The sequence below is a fragment of the Crotalus tigris genome, unplaced genomic scaffold (genome assembly GCF_016545835.1).
Source record: "Crotalus tigris isolate CLP2741 ecotype Arizona unplaced genomic scaffold, ASM1654583v1 scf7180000019309.743544, whole genome shotgun sequence".
Lineage (NCBI taxonomy): Eukaryota > Metazoa > Chordata > Lepidosauria > Squamata > Viperidae > Crotalus > Crotalus tigris.
Genome location: NW_024097480.1, coordinates 124,360 through 137,212, shown reverse-complemented (window position 1 = coordinate 137,212; position 12,853 = coordinate 124,360). Strand labels below are relative to the sequence as shown.

At 39.7% G+C, this 12,853-nt stretch overlaps 1 protein-coding gene across 1 annotated transcript in view; it reads right to left on the bottom strand.

Moving 5' to 3' along the window:
• LOC120316252 (short transient receptor potential channel 5-like) overlaps nt 1-12,853 on the bottom strand; it is a 58,388-nt gene that overhangs the window by 5,713 nt on the left and 39,822 nt on the right. The window contains exons 5-6 of the mRNA XM_039361616.1: nt 3,512-3,715; nt 1,575-1,616 (exon numbers count right to left, since the gene is read on the bottom strand). Coding sequence (XP_039217550.1) covers nt 1,575-1,616; nt 3,512-3,715 — 246 coding nt within the window. The remainder of the gene's footprint in view (nt 1-1,574; nt 1,617-3,511; nt 3,716-12,853) is intronic.

Here is a 12,853-nt window from a genome sequence, read left to right as displayed (position 1 = left end):
CATGGAAATACAGAAGGAGCTGCTCAGCTTGTCTGATTTTTCTTAGTCTGAAGCTAAATAGATTCTCCTTTGGCAAAAACACTTGTAAAGCATTGTAGATCTAGGACAGGGGTCTTCAAACTTGGCCCTTTTATGACTTGTGGACTTCAACTCCCAGAATTCCCCAGCCAGCGTGTCTGGCTGAGGAATTCTGCGAGTTGAAGTCCACAAATCATAAAAGGGCCAAGTTTGAAGGCCCCTGATCTAGGAGAAGAGCAGGCAAAACTGCAGGGATGGGGTGGGGGAGATAAGTGCATCATCAATTTGGAGTCATTACATTCTCATAAGTTTCCCAAATCCAACCCATCTTGAATTTGGTTGACCCCCAATTTAGTGTTGAATTTTATTTGACTAGATTCTTGTGTATATGTTTTTCTACTTTCTATTCTGCAAGTGAATGGATCAGGGGTCTTCAAACTTGGCCTTTTTATGGCTTGTGGACTTCAACTCCCAGAATTCCTCAGCTAGCATGCCTGACTGAGGAATTCTGGGAGTTGAAGTCCACAAGTCATTAAAGGGCCAAGTTTGAAGACCCCTGGAATGGATGGTCCAGATTATTCCTGATCGTATGACACAATTTGACTTGGAATGTCCTTATTGTAAATCAGTGTTTCAACCATTTGGGAAACACAAGTTGTCTCTTAACAGCCGAACCCAACCAGTTATGTGCAAATTATGCCCAGTTAATTTAGGATTAAATTAAAAAAAACAACTCATAGCACAAATCTTCTTGTGCACTAGGACAGTGAGTGAAATATTTTTTCTCTGCTAACCAAATGAGGGGGTAATAATGCTTTTTATGACTTGCAGAGATATTAGCCACTACCAAATCAGAGAGCTAAGGCAAGCATCAAACTACTTTCTAAATCGCTGCCATTATCCTTTTTTTAAAAAATGAAGTTCTGACATCCCCCTAACAGTTTTAGATTTCTCTGAAATAGAGTTTGTATTTTAATTAAAAAATGAATATTTTATTTGATTGGATGAGATCAACTGCTATCATTGGAGACCTGACTAAAACCATTGTGCCTACTCATAATTCTTAATCCCCATTGCAGGAGCATGCTACATGCTAAATTATCAAAAGCAGTTGAAGGTATAATATGGAACCAGGGATATCTGCAGGCTGGACCCACATAAAATGGGGCTGAGGATTTGACATATGTTTGTAGGTGCCATCTGGAACTTTTTAACAATGCCCTTGTGGACATTTCTATGTGGTACCGAGTCAAGTCATTCAGAAATATTGTTTTTAAATGAAATAATCAAGCTGGAACTAGGATGGGAAACCTGCTTCACCAGAAAGACAGATTATAAATATACCATATAAATACTTATTGCATCTTTTTCAACTGCAGTCCACAGCATAGGCTTCCTCAACCCAAGTGCCTTCAACTGAAAGACCATAACTCTCATCGCCCACAAAATCCAATAGCGGTGATAGGGACTGTAATTTCATTTTATCAGATTAGGGAAGGTGCCACAGAAGATCTAAGGACATTTGACAAAGCAGTTTAAAGAATGGATTTGTTTACCTGGTAATGTTGATTCTGAATCAAGTTGTCTGCGTGACGTTCCTGAAATGAACAATGGAATTCATGTATAGAGATGAAACACAAAGTCATAAGACTTCAGTTCTCTCACTATAAATGTTGCTTATGAATAATAATAATAATTGTCTTTATGTCTTAGATCATCACGATTATCTTAGATCATCTATTGATCATCTTGTGGACAAAAACTACTCATGAACATATATGTGCATTCTTTTTCTCTTTCTCCCCCCCCCCTTCACTCTCTCTCTCTCTCTCTTTCAAATCATCAAATGCATCTTATGATGGTAAATTCCATAGGCTACTTCAATTGTTCTCAACCTTTTCTTCACCATGGACCCCCTCTAAATTCCTTTTTGTGGCCACGGACTATGGCCACGGACCCCCAAGACTTAATTCAAGATTTAAATCATAACATTTTTCAAGTGTTTGCAGACCCCTTGTGAAGACATTGTGGGCCCCCCAGGGATCTGCGGACCACAGGTTGAAAACTCCTGGACCAAAGTGGTTATGTGTGCTTCTTCAGTGGCTTTGCAAGTTTATGAAAATAAGCTCTCAATTATAAGATCAGAATAAATCAGACCCTTAGTTCATCTGGCAGGAGGAGGTAGTAAGGGAGCAAAGTAAGGAATTAAATGAACTGCTTAGTTGTAGTACATTTCAAATGCCTTTGATTGCCTCTGTATGATGATATGTACCTCAATAATGAAAAGCCACCCATTTAGACGGACCTCAGCCTCACTTTGCCGTCCCTAAGATTAGGGTACTAGACTCCTTTGATGGCATTGCTTCAAGCAGTGCCAATTGATTAAGCTTCTCTGATGCTCTGCTGGACCACTCGGCCTAGTGCCAAGCATCATGTTACTAAGTGGGAACTGAGGATGTTAGAAAACCAAGCCCTAAAGGCTCTGAACTTCACCACAATACTCATGTTTTGTCACGGAGAATCCCAAACAGTTTGAGAGTGGATTTTTCTGGTGAAAACAGGAAAGTGTTTATGCCAGTTTATCTGACCTATTTGTCAGATTCCTTAGCAAGGATAAATTATTTGGTATTATTTGGCAAGAAGAAGGGCGAAGAAAGACAGAGACCTAGAATCAGAAAATGATGCTAAGCTTCTCATTTAAATTCATTAGACTCATCAATTAGAGAGGGTTAGAGAAGGACTAGGGGTGACGTGATAGCAGTCTTCCAATATTTGAGGGGCTGTCACAAAAAAAGAGAGGCACAACCTATTCTCCAAAGTATCTGAAAGCAGGACAAGAATCAAATGGATGGAAACTTATCAAGGAGAGATCCAGTCTAGAATGAAAGAGAAATTTCTTGACAGGGAGAACAATAAACCAGTGGAACGACTTGCCTCCAGAAATTGTGAGTGCTCCATCACTGGAACTTTTAAAGAATAAATTGGACAGTCATTTGTCCAGAATGATATATAGGCTCCTGCTTGAGCAGAAGACTTCCAAGGTCCCTTCCCACACTGTTGTTACGTTATTCATTTTTCAGATGTTGCAAAAAGTCTTCCATTCCATTCTTCTTTGATTCCTGACCATCTGATTGGGGACTAATTGGAACTGGAACTGTAGGAGATGACCAGGCTGAGCCCAAGGGAGGGGTCAAATGTATCCTAAGTACCTTTGTGCCCACAAGAGATCAAGTCCAGTCCACCTTGAATGCCTCTCTTATCTTCCCCTCATTTCCTCTAGTGGTCACTTGGCCAGATTCTTGTAGAAAGCTTAAGCTTGCAATAAATCTTGATACTCTTTTGAACTGCCTGAGTCTCTTGATTGCCCAGGAGCTTGACAGGCATCCGACAAAGATGGCAGACTAGACATTTCCCCTGCCTGCAAAAATCAAGAAAGGGAGGGCTAGGCTACGAACCTTCCCTTAATTAGTGAAAGTGTTCCACTGTTCCTCACCGTGATAGTCTTCAGGTTCTTGTGCTTCTGTTCATGCTCTGGGTCTCGGAATGGGCAGAGTTGCTTGTGGACCCACCTGCAAAGGTACCAGCATGACTTGGGGCTAGGGATGATATTAAAAGGAGGGGGTAGAGTGCCTCCTTCATCAAAGTAACTCATCCAGAGCTTTGTGCGTGCAAACTTCCATTCTATGTCTGCGTGGTCCTGGATGGGAAGAGATGGGAAAGAGAAGAACAAGAGGTAAGTCATCTTTTGGCCACCACAAATTGTCATAAGGAACATCTATCCTAAAAAATAATTTTAGATCATAGAGGCCATGTTAAGGGGAAAGTAGCAACAGCAATAGTACTCAGACTTATATGCAGGTAGTCCTCAACTTACCACCTCAATTGAGCCCCAAATTTATGTTGCTAAGTGAGACATTTGTTAAGTGAGTCTTGCCCCATTTTATGACTTTTCTTGCCCCATTTGTTAAGTGGATCCCTGCAGTTGTTAAATTAGCCACACAGTTGTTAAGTGAATCTGGTTTCCCCCTTGACTTTGCTTGTCAGAAGGTCGCAAAAGGGGATCACGTGACCCTGGGACACAGTGACCGTCCTAAATGTGAATCACTTGTCAAGCATCTGAATGTAAATCCCATGGCCCTGGCGATGCTGCAACGGTCATAAGTGTGAAAAAGGTCATAAGTCACGTTTTTCAGTGCTGTTGTAATTTTGAACCTCACTAAGTGAACTGTACTGTTCACAATGCATTATAGCCCTCTCTAAGTGGTTTACAGAGTTACCATATTGCCTCCCCCCAAACAATCTGGGTCCTCATTTTACCGACCTCAGAAGGATGGAAGGCTAAGTCAATCTTGAGCGGGTTGGGATTGAACTCTTGGCAGTGAGCAGAGTTAGCCTGCAGTACTGCATTCTGACCGCTGCGCCACCACAGCTCTTAAGTAGGTATAATGGTTGGATAGAGTAAAAACTGTTTACTGTTTCTGGAGCAGAGGTAAGCATATATATCCCTAATACCAAGATTATGGGTAGATTACAGATTATAGTATGACTTTACTTCACACTCAGGGATGTTCCTCAGCTGAAGATGGACGAGAACTTAAATCTCTCCATTTGTAGTTCAGGACTTTAATTGCTATGTTGCCCAGACCCTTTGACTTCTCCTCGTTTCTCAAAGCCTCTGTTTTGGTTCCTACCCTCTAAGCATCCCACTACCCTGAATAGTATAAGAAGGACTTCAAATGGTTTCTGAAGCTATTCGTTCTGTCGGCCCACAGCAGACAGAACAGCTGGAGCCCAACTCAATTCACAGCTAGAGATAGTTCTCAGGTGCAGTTTGATCCACAATTCCATGGGATTCTGTTCCTGTTAGAACAGTATTTCTTCCATTCCTTTATCCAACCAACCCTAAAAAAAAGGAAACTGAGGTTTTCCCCTGTTCACCATTTTCCAATTCTCTGGCAGATGCCTCAGCGATTCTGAAGACTCTCTCTCTCAGCCTAATCCACCTCACAAGGCTGTTGTTTTGGGGAAAATAGGAGGAAGAGGAAATATATATATATGTAATTATATATTATACATATAATATTTCTGAGTCTCCCTTATGATGTACCCCGATCAGATTCACATATGTAGATAAAGGGCCATGTTACATGGGATTTTTGAGTTCTGACTGCACGTGAAATATGTTGTTTCAATATAAGGATCCCGATAGCTTGTTCGTCTATGTGCATAGTCCAAGAATGCATTCATTAAAGGAAAAAAGAAAGTTGGAAATTCTTGGAATTGTAAAAATAAAAATGGTTGCTGAGACTTTGCTATTTTGACAGCATTAGCTAATTAAAGCCTATATTCCTTTGTACTCAGCAAATTCTGCGAGTATTTAGGTTATGCAGGAAACAGTTTTCATCTCTTGAACGCCAAGAAAGAATGACAAGGAAAATATGGGCCTTTCAAAATTATCTGAAGGGGAGAAAGCAAGATTTCTGATAGCTTTTAATCTTTTTTTTTTTAAGACGCCTATTTATACAAAGACACTCTTCACTTTGGTTTGTGCATATCCAATTCAGTTGTGTCCTGTTTATTTAGATTTTAATATCCAGGCAACTCAAAACTTCCTGCTGAAAAAGTTAAAGAAGGCTGAGCACCCCAGGCGGAAAAATGGTGATCCATACTTTGTGGAGTGTCATTTTCCAGAAACTATTGTTAAATAGGACAAACAATTAACAGTTGTTAAATAAGGAAAAATTTTGCAATAGTCCATGCAGGACCTGAATGAGAATTAATCCAAACCTTCGTCAGGTTAAAATATAATGAAAATGTGAGATCCAGGAGGTGTTCTCCAACAATTAAGGAAATAATATATATTTCTCCCTTTTCCACTTACAACCATCGAGAGTTTTTTTCAATGCACAAGCTAGCAATAGCAATAGTACGTAGACTTACTTATTGCTTCATAGTGCTTTACAGCCCTCTAAGCTGTTTACCAAATCAGCAACTTGCCCCCCACAATCTAGGACGGTCCTCATTTTACCAACCTCGAAAGGATGGAAGGCTGAGTCAACCTTGAACTGGTCAGGATTGAACTCCTGGCAATGGGCAGAGTTAGCCTGCAATACTGCATTCTAACCACTGCGCCACCACGATCTTGCAAAGGAGCCAAAGTGATGGTAAGAAGCAATGGTGTTGCTCTTCATCCTTAATTCAGACCCGACAGGCAAAAATTTATGCTAGCCCTGCTGCTGAATTAGCTACACTGAATAAAACGTACATGGCTCTTCCATTTTTGAGAAGTACATTTTTGATGGTACATTTTTGTTTCCCCTTCTGCTCTTTAATCATTCCATATGGAAAGATGGCAGCTAATGTGTTCCCTGGAAAGTTCTTGTCTTCAGAAATGAAGTTACTGGCCAAATTTGGCAAGCCCCATTAATTCTTCAGGCCCGAAATTATATTACATTGCTGATAAGCTTCATTAGTAATCGTTGATGTAGATTATGTCACTTATAAATTATTTTTAGCTTTTCTTTTAGGAGCTGGCTACCTTTCCAGGCAAGTGTTTTTAATGATGCATGTCTAGTTTGGTGGAGAAGGAGGGGGGCAAAAAGAAAAAAGGGTGACCTAAAATGGAAGGGCCATTACATCTCATTCGGTGTAGCTAATTCAGCAGCCAAGGCTAACATAAATTTTGCTTGTTGGGAATGAATTAAGTATGAAGGCCAGCCCAGGGCTTCTTCGCCTTGGCTCCGTTGCAAGCCTGGGTATCTGAAAAGACACTTGATGGTTGCAATTTGAAAAGGGAGACATTTCTATTCTTTCCGTAGTTGTTGGAGAACATCTCCTGCATCTCATATTTCCATTCCATTTTAACGTGAAGAATGCCTGGATTAATTCAGGTTATGCATGGAATATTCCAGAATTTTCCCAGAAATGCAAATCCATTTTGCACTGATTTGTTGTTGTTGTTTTTAAATCATTGTAAACTAATGAGGGACTGTTTCAAACTATGGTAGGGATGGGGTGAAACAAAACTAGGTTTTGTCCATTCCTACATAAAAGCGGGGGCAAATGCTAATAAATTACCATTAATCATTTGTTAGCACTGCAAAGAGAGAGAGAAAGAATAAGGTTTGTTTAATTATTCCTGTGACTCAAGCAAAACACAGCCAGAATATATCAGCCAAGTCCATTTGAAAGCCTGGCAAATAGCTCATGAATACCAAGTCTGCAGGTAGGTTATAATTAGGCCAAGGCTAGCACAAAAAAAAAAAAAAAGGAAAATTGAGTTTGCTGTCCTCAGGCCTTTGTTATTTGCTTGTTCTCAGAAACAACTAAACTCTTAAACAGTTAAGATCCCTGGTGGCACAGTGGTTAGAATGCAGTATTGCAGGCTAATTCTGCTGACTGCCAGCAGTTCAATTCTCACCGGCTCAAGGTTGACTCAGCCTTCCATCCTTCCGAGGTTGGTAATATGAGGACCCAGATTGTTAGGGGCAATATGCTGACTCTGTAAACCACTTAGAAAGGGCTGTAAAACACTATGAAGTGGTATATACAGTAAATCTAAGTGCTATCACTATTGCTTTTCCTTCTCTTCAAATGAGGTCCTATGCAAAACCCTGGTGTAGTGGTTTGGGATACCGATATTGGGTTTCACCCAAGCTTGAAGCTTTGGGGGAGGGATTAGTTGAAGGGATGTCATGTGCCCCATGCAGAAAAATGCTCCTGTTTTTTTCTCCTTTCAACCTTCTTTCACTTGATAGAAGAACATTTATTTATTTCTAGTCATTTGTGTTGCATTTGAAGTTTTCTTCAAAGGAGAGCAGGGCTTTTGTGAAATTCTCTCCCCCTTTCCCTTTGTAATAATGTAAAGTTGCAATTACAAAGATTAAACCTGAAAGTCAGTTTCAAGTGACAAGGAAAAAAGACTAATAGAAACTAAGAAAAATAGAAAAGAATGCAAAGCAAAAATAAAAAGAGCCAAAAAAAATTATGAACTGAAAAAGGGAAAAATATAGTAAAGAAAAAAGAAAATATAAATAAATGATTTTCCCCTTCGTCACAAATCAAATAATTTCAGTTATATATTGCCTTCTCTACTAATACATCAAAATATCTCTTTCCCATATCTCATCTCTTTTTCTCTAAAGAAATTCTTAAAACATAAATAAATTCTAATCAGCAAAAAACCATTCACATATATATTAACTTTAATTAATTTTGCATTCCTTTACTCTACTTTTCACACAATAACTTTTCACTTTTTCTAAAAACAGCAACAACAAAAATCTCTTCTTCCCATTCTTTTATCTATAAACAACATATACATTTAACCCTGATCAAATAAACCAGCATTAGATTACTTCCCCTTGCCTTTAACAATCTTGCTCTTTGATTCTTTTAAATAATGTCCCAGAATTTGATTTCTTTTCATTTTCTTTTTGTCTCTCTTCAAAAGATTCTTCAAGACTTTAAGAAGTGTCTTATAAATCCAAAATAAGCAATCTATCAAGTGATTGTTCTGGTTTGTTATTTGAATATTCCTTTTCATTATTAAAACATCAGCTGACTTAAGATTAATAAGAATAAATCCAAATTAATAACAAAAAATCTTACAAAGGCACAAGAAAGGAAATTGGAAGATAAAACAAATATAAGTATAACCAAGAAAATAAAATATTTAGGGATCTGGCTTACAGCGAAATGTTCCTCAATTAAGGAGGACAATTATAATAAAATACTACATCAGATAAAAAAAGATTTAGAAAATTGGGAAAATTTGCAAATTTATTTTTAGGGAGGATCACTACGGTCAAAATAAATGTATTGCCAAAAATATTATTTCTGTTTCCATTATTAAAACATCAGCTGATGGTAATTTTTTTTGTTCCCAAAACTTTAAATTCACTGAAGTCCATGGTGTTGTGGTCTCCTCATGGGGACCTCCTCTCTGGAGTGCTTATGGGCAATCCCAAGTCCTCTCCTTTTCAGGAAAGGGATTCCAACTAGTTGAGATCCATTTGGTGGCTTTTTCTTAATATGCTAATTGCTCATCTAGTTCCTCAACCATATGCTTTCAGAAAACTCAGAAACCATGATGAGGGGGTGGGATCCCTCTTCTGTTTTCACTCCCAAGCAACTGATATCCAGAGGATGCTACTTCTGATCTGGAAGAAGCACAAATTCATCAAGACCAGTAGCTATCCATAGCTTGGTCCTCCATGAATCTGTCAAATCCCTCTTTTAAATGTTGGTGGCTACTGCCTTCTCTAGAATTCATTATTCCAGTATACTTCAAGTAGTTTAACTTGAACTGAGCACAAATTATAGAAAGGCATAGCTGGATAAAGCATCCTTCTTCCAAAAGAATCAGGGAGGGGGATGGGGGTCCTCCAACTCGGGTGCTTGCTCATTATATAGATTGTTCAGCCACTCGGATGCTTCTCCTTCCAAGCTGGATGCAACCACGTCAACCATAGCAGCTGGTTCAGCTAGAAATAGGCACAGCGGTAAGCCTCCCAGCGGTTGTTGCAGCAGATCAGCTGTCCTCACAGCTTGGGCCTTGTCCCCAATGAGAGGCCTGAAAAGTTCCTTCTCAACCGGCGCGCTGGCTTGCACTCCCCCCTCTGGGGTAGCAACCACTACTGGGGTGCTGGTTTCAGGCGCTCTTCCTTTCTCTTTGTTGAAATCTTCCCTGAATCATTATTGGTCTATCCCTTAATTCTAGGGATAGCGACTGGGGCTTGGGACCCCAAGATAGTTAGGTAAAAATTGTAGTTTTTGGCTTAATGTCATGGTTCCGACAGATGAAACTCTTCAAAAGAACTTGAAGGCATTGTTTACCTTAAAGAATTTTTTATTTGAGAAACAAAGTATCGCCATTACATAATTAAAGCCAAAAACTGAATTCCCCTCCCCTGGGCACAAAGTAGCAAAGCACAATTCCCTCCTCCAATTAACAGTCATAAATCACATTCATCAATTAGGTTGAAGCGAGGGCTTTATCCCCAGCTCTCCAGCCCGCCAATCTTTCTCAGCTCTGGGCACAATAACCTTGGATTTCCACAGCTGAGTTATTATTGTTATGGCTAACTGGACTCTCATCCGCATCCTCCTCCCAGCATCAACTAATTCTAAAAGCGAAAGAGAAAAATGGCTGCATTTCCATCTGTTGTCAAAGCAAGAACATCCGATGTTAGCAGCGTTGACACTTGGCTTATTGATTTCCTGACACCATGGCAGACTTATCTCTTCTTCCCTCCAAATGGCTAACAGACATCTCCAGAAGGCCAGTGTCATTGTAAAATCGCTCAAGTAATGACAAAGGGAAAAATTGGCAAGGTAGCTCGGCATCGTGACCAATCCGGCGGCTTCAAGCCACTGATGAGCACTGCTGATCTTTGGCCTCATGGAGATACATCAGCTGCCCATTTTAGCCCTGATGGCATATTCCATCTGCATTCCCAAAGCCCAGATATTTCTCTGGCCTTTTGAATGACAGTTAGATGAGGATATCTATCCAAGCAGAAAGCCCCCCTGAGCAAGTGTTGGGGAGAAAGGATATTACATGAGATTAATCTCCACTGATGGTCTAAGCAAAAGACTGTTGACGTTTTGAACTGAATTGGCCCGCTCCTGACTCTCTTTGTCAGATGCACTGATTTAGAAGATAGAGTAGTAGCTGTCTTTAGGCAGAATAAGAGATTTCAGAATGCAAGTTAATGCAGTAAGACTGTCTATAATATACAGATAGTCCTCCACTTGCCACCACAATCGAGAAGCCAATTTCTGTTTTTAAACAAGACAGGGATGATAAAATAACGCTGTTTTTCCTCTTTTCACTATCCCACAGCCTGGTAGAATCAAAGTCCTGTTTATTATAATAGACTAGAAGGGAACAGATTTTAAGGTAGCATTTTCCAGCACAGAAAATATTGTAATCAATCTCAGCAATCTTTACAATGCAATACAGGTAATCTATACTTTCTTCTATTCTATTCTATTCTATTCTATTCTATTCTATTCTATTCTATTCTATTCTATTCTATTCTATTCTATTCTATTCCTTATTCTATTCTATTCTATTCTATATCCCGTATTGTAGCTTAGAAAATTTGAGCTCATCTCCAGTCTAATGACCATCTAAAGACCATCTCATTCAATCAGAAGCAAAAAAAAAAAAAGTGGCCATGCTCATATGAGATGATCTTAAGCAGGGGGCCTCCAAACTTGGCAATTTTAAGATTTATGGACTTCAGGTCCCAGAATTCTGTGGTTGGCTGGGGAATTCTGGGAGTTGAAGTCCACAAGTCTTCAAGTTGCCAAGTTTGGAGACTCCTGTTCTTAAGCAAACCTGATCCATTAATGTGGTGTAGTGGAGAAGAAGTTGGGCTAAGATAGAGGGAGACCAATTCATGTCCATCCTCATGCTGGAGTCTAGAGTCCTTATTTTTTTCCTCTCGGCACGGTCTATCTCACAGGCCTATTTTCATGGAAATGAAATGTAGGATGATTCCTAGGTAGTTTCTTTTGCGATCTTGGAAAAAAGGCAGACTGGAAATCTAAACAGCTTAATTAATCTCCTTGTCACTGCACCACATTTATTCTTCAACTGAGCAAGGTGACTGGAAATATGAAAACCCATTTACAGAAAGAAGAAAGAATCAGTGTACTTCAGTGGCAGATTATTAAACTGAGAGAGAGAGAGAGAGGGAGAGGAACGAGAGGGGGAGAGGAAAGAGAGAAAGAGAAAAAGAGAGAGAGAGAGGGAGAGAGAGAGGGAGGGGAAAGAGATTCGGTTTAAGTCTATGCTAATTGGCTGATTTGGAGCTGCTCACAATATTTCAGCTTAATCTATCCCACTGTTGTAGGGATTTGATGGAGGATGACATATGATGAAGGCTATCGTGAATTCTTGAATAAATGCAGAACTATTGGATGCATTTCCACAATACACTTAACAAAATCAGCTAAAGATCTAGCTGCTAAATTAAGTTTGGTTAGATCTAACCTTTCAATTAGTTTTAATCTTTGTGAGTTTGGTTCGTTTATGAGGCAACCCACTGTGCAATTCCTCCAAATGTATTAACATCAACCGATCCATAAGGGTAGCTATCTTCTCCTTCTACAATCTCCGATTTTATCAACATCATCATTTCTATACTCTTTTGAAAGTACAGGTAGCAATAGCAATAGACTTATATACAGCCCCATAGCACTTCACAGCACTATCTGGGCAATTTACAATGTCAGCATTATTTGCATATTGTTCCCCAAACCATCAGGGTCCTGATTTTACCAACCTCAGAAGGATGGTAGGCTGAGTCAACGTTGAGCCTCGTCAGGACTGAACTCTAGACTGTGGGCAGAGTTTGCCAGAAAAACTGCATTTAACCACTGCACCACGAGAGCTCCACCACAGCTCACAATTGTTTGTTTAGTGATAGTTCAAACTCACAACAGCACCAAAAAAGTGATTTACAATTGGTCCTCACACTTATGACTGCCACAGTACCCTACAGCCCCCGAGGTGGCGCAGTAGTTAGAGTGCAGTACTGCAGGCCACTTTAGCTGACTGTGTTCAGCAAGTCAGCGGTTCAAATCTCACCGGCTCAAAGTTGACTCAGCCTTCCATCCTTCCGGGGTAGGTAAAATGAGGACCCAGATTGTTGGGGGCAATGTAAATATATATATACATTGCTTACTGGTGTACACCGCTTAGAGAGTGCTTGCACTTAAAGCGGTATATAAGTCTCATAAATAAATAAATAAATCAGAATCCAGGCACTTAGCAATTGGCATATATTTTTGAAGAGTGCAACATCCCGGGGTTATACGATAG